Below are 20,068 nucleotides of genomic sequence, written 5' to 3' on the forward strand. Positions count from 1 at the left end.
ATATGATTTTACGTTATTCCATTGACAATATATTTCAAAGACCAGCTAAAACTCATTTGCGCACAATTTTCCTTGATATTGTATTTCTTAAAACATACTATTCAATGTTTGTAGTACAAACATTAGTTAAAGCTCTAATTTGAATAAATATCTTATAAATATTGATTTAACATAATCAAAAAAGTAAGTGATCCATCTTTATTAAAATTTTCAATAAATTTAACGGATTTTGTTCATAGAATAATGCAAATTAGTTAAGTAATCTATATAATATTTAATTTAAATTTATCAATTAGAAAATCTTTTTTCAAAAATGTGCTTACAAATTAAACAAATTGTATTATTATAAATTTCTATTATATATTAATGCAATTGAAAAAAATTACTCTTTATTTTCTTTTATAACTTAATAATTTATACTTTATGCCATACGTTGGGTTTTATCGAAGTCAATATATATTTTATATAAAGTCAACAGCAATATATAATAGCAATACAAAATACAGCATTTATTAAAACTTTTTACGAAAAATACTTACCGTGTATTATCATTACGTTATTTTTAAGTAATTTAAATTCTTCGTATTTTTTTCGATTTTTGTTTAATGCACTATTGGAAGAAAAATATACAAGGAAAGGATTAATGAAAGCAGCTAACAAATTTTTGTCACTTCTACATACAAAGTATATACAATATTTATTAGCTATAATATAATTAGGGCTAGATTACTCGAAACATTGAAATCTTAAAATTCTCAAAATTTAAGAAAGTTTCGAGTTTTGAAAATTCAAAATTTTATACTTTTTTCGTGATTCAAAATTCTCGAAACTTCAATAAAAAAAAGTATAAAATCAATGAATAAAGAATCATTTATAGCGTATATAAAGAATATATGTATTTAATTCATGTGCATCTCAAATATTCGATAAAAATATTTTATGAACTTTCGATAATTGTTTTTTTTTTTTTAAAGAATGTAAGCAGTTATGCAGTAGATCGTAATGATAGAAAGGTCGAGAGTTCCATTTTTTAATTATCAGAGAAATAATATGTAAAGACAATCAATCATTGTTGCCTATAGTGGAGGATATAGAATTTTGAGCTTTAAATTTCTATACGAAAATATTTAGCAAATAAAATAATCCCAGTGTTATATGAAGAACTCAAGTTGAAAAATTATTGAAAGAAGCGGAATGTTCTGGGGTTACAACCAGGGATCGAAAAAGTTACAGCACTTTTAGATTAGGTTTTATTTGAAATATGAATCAGAATTTTTTCGTAAAATGTTCTTACATTACAAGTTTCGATGAGAACAAATAAATAAATATTTTTAAAAATAAAAGTTTCAGACAGAATAGAACTTATAAAATATAAAAATAAAAATATTTCTGTCAAAGGAAAAGATAATTTGTTCATGAAAATTAAAAAAATTCTCAATATTTATAGCAAATATGTCACTGACACTGAACACTATTCAATGAATAATGCTCGAATATAAAAATTGCTTTTAATTAAATGTTCTAAAATAACTTGTTTCCATGGAATTTTATATTCTAAAACATCTGCTTCATGAGAATACTATTCAAAAGTGTAACATTTTTTCCTATAAAAATTTCACAAAAATAGATATTTTTTTTATATACATAAATTCGAATTAAGCCTTAATTTATTAGTATATCTCAAAATGATAAAGTTTGTTTTATTTGTTTGTATATTGTTTTAAAATTCTAAAATTCGGATTGTCATCGTTTCAATAAATAAAAGCATATCAGTGTAATTAAATTAAATTATTTTTTACCTTCTAGATTGCACGTTATGAACAAAAGATATGTCATTAAATTACTCTCATGAAATCAGACAACTTTCTGCAGTTTTAGTAATTAAAGAAATAATAACATACATATACTTAAATCTAATATATATATCATTATCTTTTTTATAACAACTTACAGTTGTAATACAATCAGAAGAATTATCAAAAAAATAATATTACCATAAAATTATCGTAAAATTATCATAAAAATAATAATATATAAAATAATAAATAATAATAATCCTGTAGTGAAAAAATTGTCATATGTAATTCTCAAAACGTAGTATCGAAAACATTTTATATATATTTTCTACAATATATATTGTAGGCAAAAATTATTTATTAGAAAAATAAATATAAGATATAAAAAAGTATAAAAAAGAGATTATAATATAGATAATGTAAGTTCTTTCCGTAAAATGATAGCTGTTTATTCTTCCGTTTAAAAATTCACAAATTTTAATTCAAAAATTTACTAATATGACAATTTTTTGTATAGGATAAAAACAGATTGGTAAAATGTATACCTATATTTATGTTAGTATCATTTCAAAGTGTCGAAATGCAAAAATTGAATTCATCACATTGTGAATTTCTCGTTGAATACTTTTGTAATTCTTTACTCTAATTTTTGAAGCATATCAATTCCTATTAGATCAAGTTTTTCTTTCCTTTAACAAGAACTCCCATAAAATGGCATAATATTTAATGATTTATCTGGGATTATATTTTTTTAACTTATCAGTTATTGAGATTATATTTAAAAAAAAAATTAATTGATTGCTATTTCATATTTGTTATAATTTTTCAATAAATGTACACATAATACATGATACATTTATTTAAATTTTTATTCATAGAATATGCTATTATTATTTTTCGGAAAAATCTAGTATATCTTGTGTCTTTCCAACTAAATGTCTAAATTCAGTACTCTTTTTAATTGATGTGATATGAAATGAATAATAATAAGAAACACATAACACATAACGTAACGATTAAGGTACATTTACGATTGAATTCAAAATTACATTTTATTATCTTAATATAGAATAGTATAATATTACCATATACACATTCAATAGCTCACTTATAATTTATGACTTATAATACATTCACAAACATTGATAAAGACAGTCATAATATTTTGTAGCACGTTTCATGACTGATGAAGCTACAGCGCAAGCTCTATTTATGTATAACGTATATTTTATCGACATTACAAATGATTATCTTAACAATATGATTTATTTAAGATAATGTTGCGTCTGTCATTCGGACTGACATTGCCCGATCAGTGATCACTATTAAATTAACATTTCCTTTCTGAAAATTAACTTTCTCTTTTCTATATAAAACTTCCCTTAAAATTAATATTAACATAAAAAATATATTTATTTTAACTTAAATTGGCTATTTTTATGACAACTTATACATTTCTTTTTCCTTTTTTTAACATTAACCATCAGTAACTCAAACGTTAATATTTAAATATATACTCATTTAATTTAGATGAAATTGTTGTATCGGGCTCATCTTTTCTTTGCCGATGCAAGGAATACGGTAAAATCTAATTACGTCAAATAGTGGATCGAAATTCAGAAACATGATTTCGTAGATTTTAGAATTTACGCCTTTCACATATAATTATCAACTATGACTCCTTTTATATTAGCCGATAAGATCTAACTATACTCTGGTAAATAAAAACTCGTTGTTTTTGTTTTTGCTTACGGGTATTTTTTCGACAAATTTTAATTTTCAATTTTATATAAAATCTATAAACTTCCGTTTTCCTAACACGTTTTTTTTTCTCCTTTTTCAACGATATAAGTTAATTTTCGAACATTATTTATTGCGAATTAAAAATATTTTTTTAATTCTTTATAAACCGTTTGTTTCTCGAACACATGAACGTTTACTATTTGCTACAGTGTGAGCACATTGGAGTACATTGTATTTGAATTTGTTTGTATAGCAATCATTTCAAATCGATGAAATTTATTTTGATGATGATTGGAGAAAGTGAAAAGCATAATGAAAAGACAAGCTCTTGGAATTCTTGTTTTTTTCTTTTTTTTCTCATATGAATTGTTTAATTTGATATATCGAAGCCCTTTATACAATTTGTCGAGAAGTGATTACTTTCACGTACATGTTAGAGTAGCAGTAACTCTATTTAATCGCGAATTTTTGCGGTTTCACGTACACACACATATATATATATATATATATGTATTGTACAAGCAGTCATAAGAAACCCCGTGTAGTTTAACTTTCTAATTTGTAATAGCTCTTTACGTTGATATAATTCTTTTTAAATTTCTTCTTTTAGTAATTATGTATGTCAAATACATTCTGTAATCAACAGAATGGTAACATTTTCAATATGATGTATTTTATACATTTTACACGCGTGGTGGCATGAATTATAATATTTTGCATTGGTACTTAAAGAAATTTTCCTTACGAATATTTTTCACAACTTTTTAACGTAAAGTACGTTTAAAGTAAAGCAACTAATAAAAACTTAATTAATTTTATCGTTTCAAAAATGTTTCTTCATTAATCACGCAAGGTCAGATCGACAATAACGTTGCTTTGCGAATATTATTATTAAAATATGGCTAGACATATTCAGTCAGGATGGTTCGCGGTGGTTGCATATTTTATTTTAATATTTATATATATATATATTATATATATATACATTTATGTATATATATAAATATATATATTTATATTTGTATTCATATTTATATTTGCATTTATATTTATATTTATATTCATATTTATATTTGTATCTATATCTGCATATATACGTATTTACATACGTACATATATGTATACACGTAGATATGCATAATGTATTTATCTTACTCTTAGCGTAATGACTAGATAAGTTTCGGCCACCCAATATAAACATGTTTGATCCCATATATTTTATTCATACCATTCCTTTGTTTACCAAATATATGGATAAAAATTTCCATGCCAAAATTCATTTCTTTATTATGCGTATGATATTTGTATCCTAAATGGCGCGTTCTTTCGGATGCAGTCTTTACATAACTGAAAAGATTATCTTGTCATTATATTTTTGGAAAATTTTAATATATATACAATACTTGTAAGGCGATATTTTATAACACGCTTTAGAAATATATGTTCATATAATGAATTTTTTTGTGAAACATGTGAAACGTGTATAACGAAAGGTGGTTTCGTTTGCTTTTTTTCTAAAATGAGAATATTGAAATTAGATGTTGTAAAATTTTTTATAGTCAAGTAAATTAGGTATCAAAGATTTTGAGAAAATTTACTTAGAATTTAAAATTTATTTAGATATATATGTATCTAAATAAATGAGTAAAGAAAAAGTTATAGCTAAATGAATTCATTTTATGAACATAAGCGTCCGAAAGAGTTGCTGATGAAGGGGACACATATCGTTCAATATTATATGTGTTACATACATTTAATATGATATGCAATGTGCAACACGTCGCTTACGTTCTTCTCTCACAATGGAATATGAACTTTCTGAATTTGTTCAAGGCTTGCTTCTTTTATAATTCTATGAAAGCATCCATAAAGATTAAATATAGGTTGATCCTTTATGGTATAAAATTTATATTGTTATTTTATCTAATTGTAAACTATAAAACGAAAATACTGCTTTAAAACAATGTATTTGCATAATTATATATCTACTATTGTGATAATTATAAATACAAAATCCAAAAAAAAAAAATAGCATACATAATAAATAGTACGTGTGTATTCGCACACTCTAAATGTATGTAATGAAGAAATATTTTGATTAGGGGTAAACATAGTTATAAAAAATGTAATATTTTAAAACTGTGATTATTGACAAGTTACGTCTGCCATTTTTTCATATTACTCAGTAAAATATCTTCTGTATTGTAATTTATATCGAATAGATTAAAAGATCAATTAACAAAGTTTATTTCACATTTCTTTTTTTCATAAATGACAACATCAATCAAAGTCAAGGATTTTTTAAAATTTAAAGTATTTCTTATATTTTATGTATGAAAATGGAATATAAATGAAAAATGTTGAGAATTAGCAGAAATAATAAAATGTGTATATATAAATAAAATCTTAATTCCCTCCCTTCAATCAAATGGTTATAATTTAGAATTGAAAAATATAAAAGAATTAATTATAAGTATTTCGTATACATTTCACAATTATGATATTAATTAAACATTATTTATTACTAAGTAATAAATATTCTAAAATACATTAATAACACTGGCAAATATTAATTATCATTTCTGAATGGGAATATTATGCATAATGATAATCTTTCTAATCTATATTTTTTATAAATCAAATAACGTTCAACGTGCAAACAGCATGAGATTTTACTAATAGAGTTATATTTATATATTTTTTACATTGCTATTCTGCTTGCTGTATTAAATCTAAAATGATTTTCATTTATTTAAAATACATACATACATTATGCAGGTATGTAATAATAAGAAAAATTATACATAATCAAAATATTAATGGATTATGAATAATGACGTTGTGTCAATAAATAAATATAAATTATCTTGCATTGAATAGATTACAAACAGGATAGTAACATTGCGATCAACACAAAAATATTTCTTGGGAAACGTATCGAGTGGATTTATATCATACAAAATGTTTTTTTTTTATACGTTTAGGATTTCTATAACTTCTTAGATATAATCTTGGAAATGATAAAATATTTTAACTAAAATATGAAATATACAAATAAGTAGATATTAACCGTTAGATCCAGAATTATTTTTGTAATTATACAAAAAAAATGAAATTAAAACATTATATAAAACTATAGTGTGATACATATGTATAATATGTCCATTAGGAATGCACAACTGAACTTAAATCGAAGATTAATTCCTAATGATAATAAAAGATGTTACGAAAATATTTTTCATTAAAAATATAATGATCTGATTACGTAATATATTTTTAATTCTTATATTTATTTTAGTCTATATATTATTATTTGTAGGAATTGTTATTGTTACTAATATTGTTTATGTGATATTACTTCTAAACGATAAATTTCAAAAAATCTTTAAACTTATTTCAATGAATTATAGATTGTTGTGAATTTACATCCAGCATCAAATAAGGATATTTCACTGAAAAAAGTTGCAATGCAAAATTTAATATTTTCTTTTAATTGAAATCATACATTGCAAACAGAAAGTTTATGGCTTATATTAATGCAAATATATTATATTATTGCTTTGATATTTATAGCATAATTATATTCGTTTTATAATAAATATAAATTATATCAATATATATATGTATGAATTATGCCAGTTTATTGTAATGCATACATTAGTGTGTATGTATTTGTTATAATTTTGCTTTGCTTTGTTTTCATGAATAAAGCATAATTTTTGAAAAAAACCAGTGATAATAATTTTTAAGAATTTTTTTAAATTGAATTGTGAGGTATTAGATAAAGTGGAAGAAATCAACTTTTTATATCAGTTTTTTGTTTAATAGAACTGTATTTCTCGATAGAAACATGTACTTAAATTTAAATAAATTTTAATAAAATGACACAAAACTATTGTATTATATGTATATAAGCAGTTTTATTTAATTTATTAAATTTTTATGCGTTGAGAAACATAATTTCTTTGGTTGCAGCAATATTCTTATAACTATCTTTAAAAATGTGCTATATATTTGTGTGCATTCGACAATATTGCAATTTTTAAATAAAACGTTGTTTGTCATTCATTTGAAATAGTGTTTGAATAAAAATTTTCAAATCATTCTATTAGAATTAAAACGAAAGTATTTTCCACTCAGATCCGTTACACAAGCATGCGCATGTTTATATTTAATAAAACATAAGATAAAGAAGTTCAATTCCAGGGCATTATAAATGGCACTGATCAAATGCAGATAAAATAAAATCAGTATAAACTACATTTTTGTACATATTACCTGATATTACAACAAACCAGTTCAGAGAGGGTTTGTAAAATCATATAATATATCCGTTTATATTATTTCCTTTCACACTCATTCTTTCCTTTGTTCTCATTCTTCTCTCCAATTTCCTTTTTACATTTAAAAAATGTTCATATAATAATTTTTTTATGAAAGATTCAGGAAATAATCTAAAGTAACATAATCTTCGATAACATAAATATTTCAAGATTGTACCATTCTGTAAGATATATTTATTTTTATTTAGACGTAAAATAAAATACACAAAACAATTATGCAACAACATAAGATTGTTTTAATCACTTAAAAAATTTTTTTGTTATGCTAAAGGCATGTCATTGAAAATTCTAACTATAATAATGTATAATCATCACGTTTCAAATGATTATTATGATTAAACAAAAACAGAAGAGAAAATATTAATAACATAAAAAGTTTGAATAATTCTTTTAGTAAAAATTATGTAATTTTGTACTTAAGTTAAAGTATACTTTGTCCAAAAGAATTTAATTGGGAATTTCATTAGTAATATGCAAAAAATGTTGCAGTTTGTGTATTTCTTACATTATGAATCTATAATAAGACAGTGACATATTATTTGTTTAGAAAATGTTTTTTTAAAATAAATATCAAGTTCAATCAATCTTGATGTATCCATATATATTATATGAATTATTTTAATTCATATATGTTAGTAATAAAATAACAAAATGGCAAATAAAAGATTCGAAAGTAATATTATAAATAAAAAAAAAATTAAAGTAAGAAAATATAATCTGTTTTACAACAAAAGAAAAAAAATGTTTTCTCTGATATACTAAAATAAAAATAAAAATATAAAAGCAAAAAAATAACGAGAAATTTCATCATAAACTTGGTATTTCTGTTTACATAAAAAAATATTAATAACATAAGTCTTTTTGTAATGTTACGTAATTTTTTACAAATATTAACCCTGATGTGTTCTATGAAAGTTTATGTATAAAACAAAAATTATTACGAACTGAAATTTGCAAAAAAAATTATTTACATATATTATAATAAATAATTAGAAAAATCATGCAATCTGACATATTAATAATGTACTTTGGCATTAAAATTTTATCAAACTTTCATTAGAAATCATAAAATTTGCGTATCTGTCGACAGTTTGAAGCAAAAAGTGAAAAATTTTTTGCAAAAAATGTCGTAATAGAAATACATGGAACTTAATATGACATGCGGTATTTACATAGAAGAGAACTCCTCTCCATACTGATATTATCTTGTTACACTTGTAAATTTTAATCATTTTTCAGTCGCAATATTACATAAAGTTGAGATTAAGACTTCTTTTTTTAATTTAATTTATATTTCATAGGTAAACAGTATTTTCTAAGTAGTTTAATAAGAGCATATTTTAATCGTGATAAATGGTTGCATAATTAATAAGATTGCTCTCGCTTCATTACATTAATTGTGAAAAAATTATGTGTTATTGCACCAAAATTGCAATACTGATGATCTTAAGATATCATCGGCCATCATAAGAAAAATAAGTGCGTTTATTTTTACGCGTTATGTTACACATAGATGTCGTTTTATTAATCATATAATTATTCCAATAGCAAATCATAAAGTATTATTATCAATTGTTAATCTCGAAATAAAATTTAAAAAATAATTATTCATATTATTTGCTTTATGATCATCAGTATACAGACAAATAATATTTTCATATTTTTGAATGTTAAATTTTGTTGTTAAGAGTCTTTTATTTTGCAAAAATTATCAAGGCATAAGCAAAATTTTAAATTTAGAATGTAGCATTATTGAAATAGACACCTTATTAGACAGTAGCAGCACTTTAGTATCCAGAAAAATAATTTTAATAAAGAAAAGTATTTTTCTACTAAAAGAGGCGCTTGTAAAAGTATCATTGTAAACAAAAACAATAGAATGTTGGTATAATGAAATATTACGGAGTACTCTTCCGTATAATTACCGTGATACTTATCACGAGACATTGCATTTGAGATATTACATAATTTCGATGTTAATAAAAAATAAAAAATCAGAGAATTGCAACTCGTGGATAACGATGATTAAATAAATGATGTAATTTTCACGAAGCCAACAAAAATATATGAAGGCCTCTGTAGAAACATACTCCGTCGTTAACTATGTAATGTACATACAGAGAGTTCCAGCCCCGCTCTAAACGGTGGTAAAGAGCTTTGTGCTATGTATAATCGTGTGCACAGCATATTTCGCTTTTATTATCACGCGTGGAATGTGATTCTCGATGTCTTAAAGTATTTTCCAAAGTATATATATAAATACTTCTTTGTTCGTCATATATGAGTAGGCGGAATTTAATTAAATAGTCAATTTCTTATTTCCTTTTCTGTATTTTTTTGCAGAAAGAACACTAATGCTAATTGTGTCTATTGTTTTACGATACTCTCATAAATATGCATTAAAAATAATATTATTTGAAATAAAAAAATTATTCATACAGAATGCCTAAAGATGTACATAAATGTATACAAACATAAAAGTTATTGCTTTTTATTTCAAAAATTGCTTAACATTGAATTGTATGTAATTGATAATAAGCTTATGTTACGAATCAACAACTTTCAAGTAAAATATACAATGATCTTTTTTCACATTAATAAGAAACGATTAATAATAGTCTTTTTAGTATCTGCACATATTTTATGGTCATAATCATATTTTTCAATAGATTGGAAAATAGACATAGAGAATCTCATTCATAAATAAAATGTTTATGTATATATTATGTATGCATGTATGTTTATGTATATATTATGTGTATATATATATATATATATTTATATATACATATAATATATAATATAATATACTGTGATATATATTTATATATGTATATGTATATATATATTCTTTTTTTTTTTTTGCTTTATGTAAATATTCAATATATTAATATTTGTCGCAACGTGTTTACGTAAGTTCTGTTGCTTTGCTAGCAGGAGCTGGTGAGAATATACGAATAGAATTTCACAAGAATCGAAACACAAAGCAATTTGCGTAGAATAAATCTGTACAGAGAGTAAAATATTGAATAATATGGTAGTGGATGGCGGATGTATTGTCTGTTCACTACGCATATTAGCCAGGTAATCAAACGCTTATATGTACACTGGAGATTCCTGGCCAGTTAGTAGCCTAAACATCGACGTGGGCATCGTTTTCATTAATATCTGAAATAAAATAGAAATGATAAGAGATGTATTATAATGACGATTATATATCACAAATATATAAGCAAGTAATTTTTAATATACTGTAAATTATAAAAATAAATGCCTTTCTGACTTAGCATCTAGAATTAAAACTCAATAGTTTGTTGTTATTAGAAAAAAAGTAGCGGTAGAGAATTAGTTTTATTTAATAAAATAAAATACAATTATTCAAATATATGAATTGATGTTTTTAATTATCAATGTTTTAAGAAACATCGTTATTTCGATATACATATATTTTTTTATAAAGACAAATAATTAATAAATTAAATAAATTTACTGCGTACTAAATTAAATAAATTAACTATATATTAAATAAATTAAATAAATTAACTATATATTAAATAAATTAAATAAATTAACTATATATTAAATAAATTAAATAAATTAACTATATATTAAATAAATTAAATAAATTAACTATATATTAAATAAATTAAATAAATTAACTATATATTAAATAAATTAAATAAATTAACTATATATTAAATAAATTGACTATATATTAAATAAATTAAATAAATTAACTATAAATTAAATAAATTAAATAAATTAACTATGTACAAGATGTACATTTAAGCGAAGCTTCGAAACATCTTTTTGAATTGTGATGATGCAAAAAATATTTTTTGGCTAACAAGAATGGTATTGAAAGGTCAATAATTGATACAAAAATATTTTTTTTCGACAGTCATTTTTTTTTGGAGTTTTAAAGGTAATTGATATTTTTCTTTATACAACTATATATATTTTTTATTATATCGTGTAGCAGGCAAAAAAATACATATGAATAAATGGATTATTATTGATATAATGAATAAATAGTAAACATGTTTATTTACAATTATTATTATGCCCTCGTGTTTTGGCTAAGTTGGCTTAAATTTTCAAGATCATTTTTTTTACATACACTGAACAATAAAAAAAAAACATACAGTTGTATGAAAAAAATATCAATGATCTTGAAAACTTCGAAGAAAACCTTCTTGTACCAGTTATTGGCCTTTCGATACCATTTATTTTATAGATAAAAAATATTTTTTATATCATCATAATTCGAAAAAATATTTAGATAGCCTGATTTAAATGGACTACTCTGTATATTTAAAAAATGATGAGAAGTAATGTGTAATGTTACTACCATGTGATGAAGAATGTAAGACAGAAGTAAACGAAAAATTGATACATACCTCGCCGACGGATGTGGCAAGAAGATTGACGATCTTCTCATGTGGTACGGCGACGACACTTTGATTGTTAATCTCGATAATCCTATGACCCACTCGAACACCTCCTCTTTCAGCAATTCCGCCTCTCAATAGACTACATATTACTCCATTCTGTACACTAAATCCTAATTGATATTTGGTGTCAGGTCTTTTGATTTTGACCTCGACTACTGGCGCGCACGGTACGACAGTTAGCTTGACGACTGTCTGATTTTTTGAATTCTTGATGTAAGTCTGACAAGTAGAGAGAGGCAAGCCAACTAACGAAACACCATTGATGGCTATTATCTGATCACCAATATTTAATTGTCCACAACGAGCAGCCGCACCAGCTGGTGCTAAATTTGCGATTACAACTGTCGGTAGCATCGAACCCCATCCAGACTCAACAATTACTACTCCCAAAATTTCGCCTTTTGCTTTTGGTACCACAACCTGTGAACATTCAATGATAAATCTTTGTAAAGTTTAATTAAGAAATTATAAGAGCTTTCGATTAATTTTCGGATAATAGAACAACCATTTTTCCGATAAATTGTATATATCAAAATGAAGATCAAGAAAATTGTCTGTTTACTTCGAATTACTTAATATTTAAGAACGCTATATATTTTTCTACTTTTTTAGCACAAGTAATTCTATAGGACACAAGTAAATCCTTTTTTACTGTAACACATTCTAATCATTTTCATTTCTTATCTCATTTTGTAGAAAAATTATGTTTATGTCATCTTCGTCGCTTATAAACGAAACATTGATTTATCACGGAATTAAACATAGTTACTTTTATATCATATTCCATCGATATTGTTCTTTTAGTAAAATTTTGTATTTCACTGTTTCAATAAGCTGTTTGCGCAATTGTGAAAAACATAGCACACCATATTATAATGTGTATAAAATAAATTGTATAGAAAGAAACATCCATTACTAGTAAATATTTTGCTCGGATAATGAATAGTAGGGGTTGATAATGGAAAATTTTATTGTATTTACTTCTTTATTTAGATTCTTTTTTATTAGAAATTATTCCTTCTTCACACAGTGGTAAAGAAAAGTATTGGTACAAATTAGATCCTTTTATAAAATGCTATGTAAATTTAATTTGTTCAATTTTTTTATTATTATCATTATAATTTTGACTCTAAAGTAAATCAAACTTCATGATTATAAAATATATTGATTGAACAATATAAATAAATAATAAAAAATATAATTCAGTATTTCTATGAAATTCTGAAATAGATATTTGTATGATTCAGTTTAATGATCATTTTGTTACAGGTGATTAATAAAATAAAATAAAAAACAAGAAACAAACGAACGCAAATATAATTCAAAAGAAACCAAATATTGCAATAACTATAAAATTGAAAGTGTATTAATATTTGTTTATTGCTAAAATAATTTTTTATTGTGTTTAATGACTATGAATTACGAAGAATTATGATTTATTTATACTTTAAATAGTTTAAATCGTTGACTTGAATCGTATTTTTCATAGATTTGCACAGGATTTTATAAAGGAAATTATCTATGCCAACATTTTTGTAATCTATTATTTATTATTTAGAAACTTCCAATTTTTATAGTATTTGAATGTTGAAATTTTTAGACACTTCTTGAGTTTTATTTAACGTGTCATGAATCTTTTCTTTACGAATACTCTGAAATAAAATTTAGACCATTGCTGATCTTTAAAATTAAAATTTTTTGTTTAGTGCAATTAGAAAACTACCTCCTGCAAGTATATGCGAAAATATTTTTTATAAAGACACAAATAATATTCATAACTATATTTCTTTCATGAAATTCATATAAAAGAAGGATTCAAAAACAAACATACACATCTCATTGTTAATTTTTCAATATGTAAATACCAAAATGCTTGTTATTCGTTGATTGATCAGTAAGAAATATTATAAAAAGCTTATATTGAACGATTTAACTCTGTTACGGATTTTTTGTTGTTTTTTTTTAAGGACTTTACATTTTCTAAAGGAATATCGAAATTATTAATTGTTTTTGATCCTTTAACAAGCATAATTTCGATACACGATATATTTTTAAAAAATAAGAACTCCATGGACCCCGAAGTCCACAGCAAAGTTGGTTGATGCATTACAAATTATACGTGTATCAGATATAATTTGTAGTATTTGGTAGATTTTTGGATAAAATTTTCATATATAATATAGAAACAAATGAATTACCTCTTTTTGCATCTCCTTTTTAGCAAACATCTGTAGTTCATCACCAAATATTTCTTGAGAATTGAGTACCTCCTGATAATCCATTTCTTTCACGAAACTATGATCTTCTATTCCATTCGCTTTGAGGAACTCCATGTAAGCCACTTGAAATGCCTGTCCAATGCTTTGTGCAATAAATCGAGCCTCCTCACTTTCAAACACGTGACAAATCATTTTTGGAGTTCTGTTGATTTTCGGTGCCTCCTCCATTTCGTGTGGCACAAATCGTCTTCGTGCCATTAGCACCACTACATCACCAATATCTGCTATATAAGATATTGTTCTTAATGCATGATCCATCATGATCTCCTTTAGATCCGTATTCAAAACCATTATTTTTTCTGTTGAGATGAACAAGTCGACTTCTGTACTCGGTTGTGTTTCGCCATCCGGTGCCTGTGCGCACACATTTTTATTTAATAACATACAAAATTAAAACATTCAAATCCATATATATTAAAATATTACATCACTATTTAATTGATTACAAATATAGAAGAATTAATTTACAATAAAAATAATTTATAAATGTATATATTCTGTATATATACGTAATATGTATACGTAGTATACATGCAAAATATACAGATAGTGGTGTTCAAAAGTTCCCGGCAAGATCGTTTTTACAACTTCCCTCCTACAAAAAATTTTAAGGACTTTGTACTATTATGATATATAAAGAACACATTACATGAAAAGTTGCTATAAAAAGATCAACTATCTATTCTTTATACGTGTTTATTTAAAAAATAAATAAACCAGCGTTTTCACAAGTTCTCGACCAGTGTGTTTGACAACAAAAATAATATTTGTTTTTAGTTATATAACAGTTCAATATATATTATTTAACATGTTATACTTAATATTTTGTAACCATCGTCTTTACGTTAATAACAGCGGCACACTGATGTGGCATATACTTGATTAACTGAGTTATATAATCCTGTGATATTTTATGCCATTATTATAATAAATTTTGATATAATTCTGTTTTTGATACAACTTCTGTACTTTTTTATTCGATGTCATCTCTCTCCAGAGGTATTCAATGGGATTTAAATCTGCAGACTAAGAGGATCAGTCTAAAATCTGCACTTTATTTACAGATAACCAACCTTTTCGATTTTCGAAACATGTTTCGGATTGTTGTCGTGCGCATGGTGCATTTCTAAAATCTGCCTATACTTAACACCAGTCACGATGCCCTCAATTTTTATGAGGACCAACTCCCTCATGGGGGATGGAGAAATTTTTCCATACCATAATGCCTTCTCCAACATATTTAATAATTAAACTTTGATACATAGAGTCATTTCTTGTGCTAACTCGACGATATATATAATGTCTTTCATCACTTTTACATGGATTAACTTTAGATTCGTTCGAAAAAAGGATAGTTCTCCAATTTTCAAAAGTCCATACTTTTTGGCGAACATTAATCGGGTCATTTTATTTTTTTTATTGATTAACTAACTCTGTACCAAAAAGTCGTACATCGTCTAATCTTCTTAAGACTACACATCGATTCACATTAGCAACATTTTCTTCCTGTAATTAGATTAATCCCGTTTTTTTTTTTTTTACGTAGTTTCGTAATGTTATCAATTCTTTTCTTGGTTTTTCGTGGCTTTCCATTTCGCGGACGATTTTCTAGTCTCCGTATCCGGCTAGAATGACATCTTTTAATTATATCATTTATTGTACTTCTTCCGACACATAACGTTGAAGCAATTTTGCGAGATGACTTTCCCCGTTCCGAAACAATTTTATCACAATTTTACGCACTTCAACAGATATCTTTCGGATCTTGTTTTCGTTTCTGAAGTAATAATTCTACATAATATTATAAACACTCACTGACCTTTATTTACAATAGGTACTGATCGAGAACTTTTGAATACATCAATTTAGTTATTCTTTAAATATATAAATATGAAGTCAAAATAGCGTTGACTTCTTTTGTAGTTTTCAACATATAAATATGGATGAATTATATTACTTATTATATTAACAAAAACGCCTTAGAATTTTTCTTACTAAAAAAAAAATTACAAACACAATCTGGAATCTTTTGGATGCCATTGTATATACAGAGCTACTATATACTCTACTAAAATATTATTATATTTTTATTTTATACTCTACTAAAATATTATTATATTTTTATCAATAGTATAAATCGAATAGAATTATTTACGATTATTATTAACCGACATTAACAATTATTCAACATCTTTTCGTTACATAAGAAACCGATGTACGAAACCGGTGCACTGACTTGAAATTAGAAAGAAGAATTTTATATAATAATATAAGTTATTTTAACAAATCTTACTAGAAACACATTTACATTAAAGACCTTATTTATACGAATGTGTAATTCCTGTATAATTTTAATTTTAGAGCACTAAAGTGTTACTAAATTTGTTCCATTGCTTGTACTAGAAAATATTTAAAAAATATTGTTATTGATTATGTTTCATTAAAAATTATTTAGAATGAAAATAGTAAACAATAAGAAGTATCTATTTTTAACTATCCATACATATATTTTGCTTTATCTTAGATTTTTATTCTATATACACAAATTTTTCAATAGTTAAGTATTTTTATGCTCAAGTATTTAATAATTAAAATGGTATTATAAGAAATACGTACCAATGCCTATTATGAAGAAGCAGCATGTAGAATAAAATAAAGAAAGCAATTAATTAATTAATGAAGATGAGTAATATACAGTAAAAAACAGTAAGGAAAAATGCTGTAAGTAATCTAACTATAGATTATGATTAAGTTTATTATAAGAAATGATGCGCAACATTAAAAATGCGATTATTAATACGTTTGGTGAAACAGAATTAACGTCCATATGTATATTTTTTTGTACTGATAAGCTTGAAATGCGAAACTTCTGTAAACCTGAGAGTTTAACAAGAAAACCTCATCAACGTGTGTCACGCATAATTGTGAAAAATATTGTACATTAACAATACAATCTGTTTAAATAATCATGTCTAGTTATACCCATTTTCAATGACAACGAGTAAATTTCGATAATTTTTACCTAATAGAATTATTAATCTATTAAAAATATTTTTGCTCTACATTATCTTTGTTCTTATTTTATTTTGATTTTATAATAATGACATATTGTAACTATCTTATATATCTACTTTAATATTCATAGAAAGTTTACTCTTTCTCTCCTTATTTGTTTGTTTTTGATTCAAGATTTTGAATCTAATTCAGAGATTTTTCAAATTATAAAAAACTTGATAAAAATGAAATCAGTCAGTGTGTGAAACGGTGAATAATCACTGAATTTTGTTGCAACTATAACAAAAGTGGGCATTTAAAGTAATAAATGTAAAAATAACACAATCAAAATTAAAATTTTATCAAAATATTGTTTTGAAAAATGCAGAAATAAATATATCATTGAATATCTTAAACATTGAGTTTAAAATCACTTGAGTCTTATTTATGTTTGCTGTACAGGTCGCTATATATGTACTTGTTGCTCTTAACATGTAATTGTTAAGAATATAGTTACTGATTTAAAAAATATATTATATAATTGAATTGTGAGCTTATCTATTGCTAATCTAATAAAGTAAGATCCATTCTTTTCATTGTACATAATCTGTTTCAAAAGTAATAAAACTATTTCATTCATAATTTACTAGATTAATAGCTCAAATGAGATGAATTATTGTAAAAAAAGTGTAATGTTTGTTTATTCAAATCAATATCAATTGATTTTATTTGAAGTTTGCATTTGCACAAATCAAACACTTTAGGTGTTTACACAATTAGGTTTCAGTATTACTTTATCAACTCCTTGAGTATTTACTAGTATATTGTATAGATAATCTTATAATTAATAATTGGTTTATTTGTTAGAAATTCAAAAAAATAATATATTACAATATATTGAATAAATATATTAAAAGATAATATGTTGCATATGTAATAAAAGATGAATGCATTCTTAATTTATTATATATCCCTCATTTTAGATTTTTAGCGATTTTAAATATTTAAAGGGTTAATTGTTATAAATGCATCCAAAGTAGATTCAGTTTAGACAATTAATATTAGCAATATTGCATTATTTAGTAACTATTATTCCATTCAAATGAAAAAACTAACTTTACTTGGAGCTTAGAAAAGATACATACTTCAAATCAAATAAAATAATGAATTGAAAGTTCACAAGTGACTCAGAGTCATGCGACTAGATTAATCAGAATAAGTATATCTTGAGAGAACATTATGTCAAGTATATGAATAATAGGTTCACATAACTAAATCAGAGCTAACGCGATCAAGAAAGTAGGGGCAAGGGCTCGCGGGCCGGTAATTAAACATCTCTGAACTAAATGATTTTGATCTAATCTTGAAATTTATTAAAGTTAAAGCATTTTTAAAGCAAACATTTTTTGGATCATAAGTCTCTTATATAGATGAAAAATACAAGTTACCAGTTAAATATGGTAGTTTCATTTAACTGATGCAGAGTGATTCTCAAATCCTAGAATTGATTCAGAATGGAGTCAATGCCAATGTTGGACGCGTGTTGGAAGATATGAATAATAATATTCGATTATTTTTATTTTAGGATTATAGAATTATTTTAATCAACTTCCTAATAAAAATGACATGAAATACTATATTTGGATTATTTCAAATTTGCAAAATTGAATTATGTATTCTGTAATAACAGATCAGGCTTTTCTTATTTTACTTACATTCAGTAATTTTTATTTTCGTATTCAAGAAGATAATAAACATAGTTTTCAAATATGCAGCTTTCAAATAAATGTCGTATTGGAGATCTGATTCTTCGTCAGTATACAAGTAATATATATTTAAATAGGTCACATGAAATGTCGGATTTGCATTTATTCAACATGTAAATATTGGTTTGCTCGGTTGATGCTTGTTTGGTATCTTTGGAAAGCTTGTTATATTCTGCATTCGGAGAAGGTGTTTTTTTAAAATGAATTTTGACTTTTATTTTTTTCTAGACGTGCTTTTTTCAATATGTTCACTGCAAATGTTCATACTTCTCTTGTGTTCGCGATGTGTCTTTCATTCTCCCTATTCCCCAGATACTTCTCTAGCAAATTTTTGCCTTTTCAGAAGTTCGGAATCATTCTTGCATCAAAAAATGTTCAGAGACAGAACTTCTGTAATTCTGACCTTCGAAAAATTTATCTCTTCTAAAAATCAAGATATCTTCGAGAAGGATATTTTTTCATTAGAATCTCGTTGAAGAACATCGTGGATGCGAATAATGTCTATTTTGATAAAAACTGAAAATAATTTTCAAAAATATTCAATAAACTTTTTACGACATTTCATATGACAACCTAATAATTTGTGAAGCTCTTCAATCTTTCTCCATATACAGGGAAATAGCTTCTGAATTATGTTTCAATATATCACGATTTTTATTTTTAAAAATTGAATCAAAATTTTCCATAAAATTT

General features: G+C 24.6%; 1 protein-coding gene across 12 annotated transcripts in view; it reads right to left on the reverse strand.

The window, feature by feature from the left end:
* Positions 1–10,687: 10,687 nt before the first annotated feature.
* The window catches only part of LOC122536735 (serine-rich adhesin for platelets-like), a 43,343-nt gene continuing 33,962 nt past the window's right edge, over positions 10,688–20,068 (reverse strand). For 10 of the 12 annotated variants that reach the window (XM_043669353.1, XM_043669350.1, XM_043669349.1 and 7 more), the window contains 4 exons: positions 17,232–17,237; positions 14,535–14,969; positions 12,283–12,756; positions 10,688–11,050 (listed from right to left, as the gene is read on the reverse strand). In XM_043669353.1, the coding sequence (XP_043525288.1) occupies positions 10,979–11,050; positions 12,283–12,756; positions 14,535–14,969; positions 17,232–17,237 (987 nt within the window). In that variant the 3' untranslated portion in view covers positions 10,688–10,978. Of the gene's footprint in view, positions 11,051–12,282; positions 12,757–14,534; positions 14,970–17,231; positions 17,238–20,068 lie in introns of those variants that run through there. The other 2 variants (XM_043669355.1, XM_043669360.1) reach the window with 2 other exon arrangements.

This window comes from Frieseomelitta varia, unplaced genomic scaffold (genome assembly GCF_011392965.1).
Source record: "Frieseomelitta varia isolate USP_RPSP 00005682 unplaced genomic scaffold, Fvar_1.2 scaffold_869, whole genome shotgun sequence".
NCBI classification, from domain to species: Eukaryota; Metazoa; Arthropoda; class Insecta; order Hymenoptera; family Apidae; genus Frieseomelitta; species Frieseomelitta varia.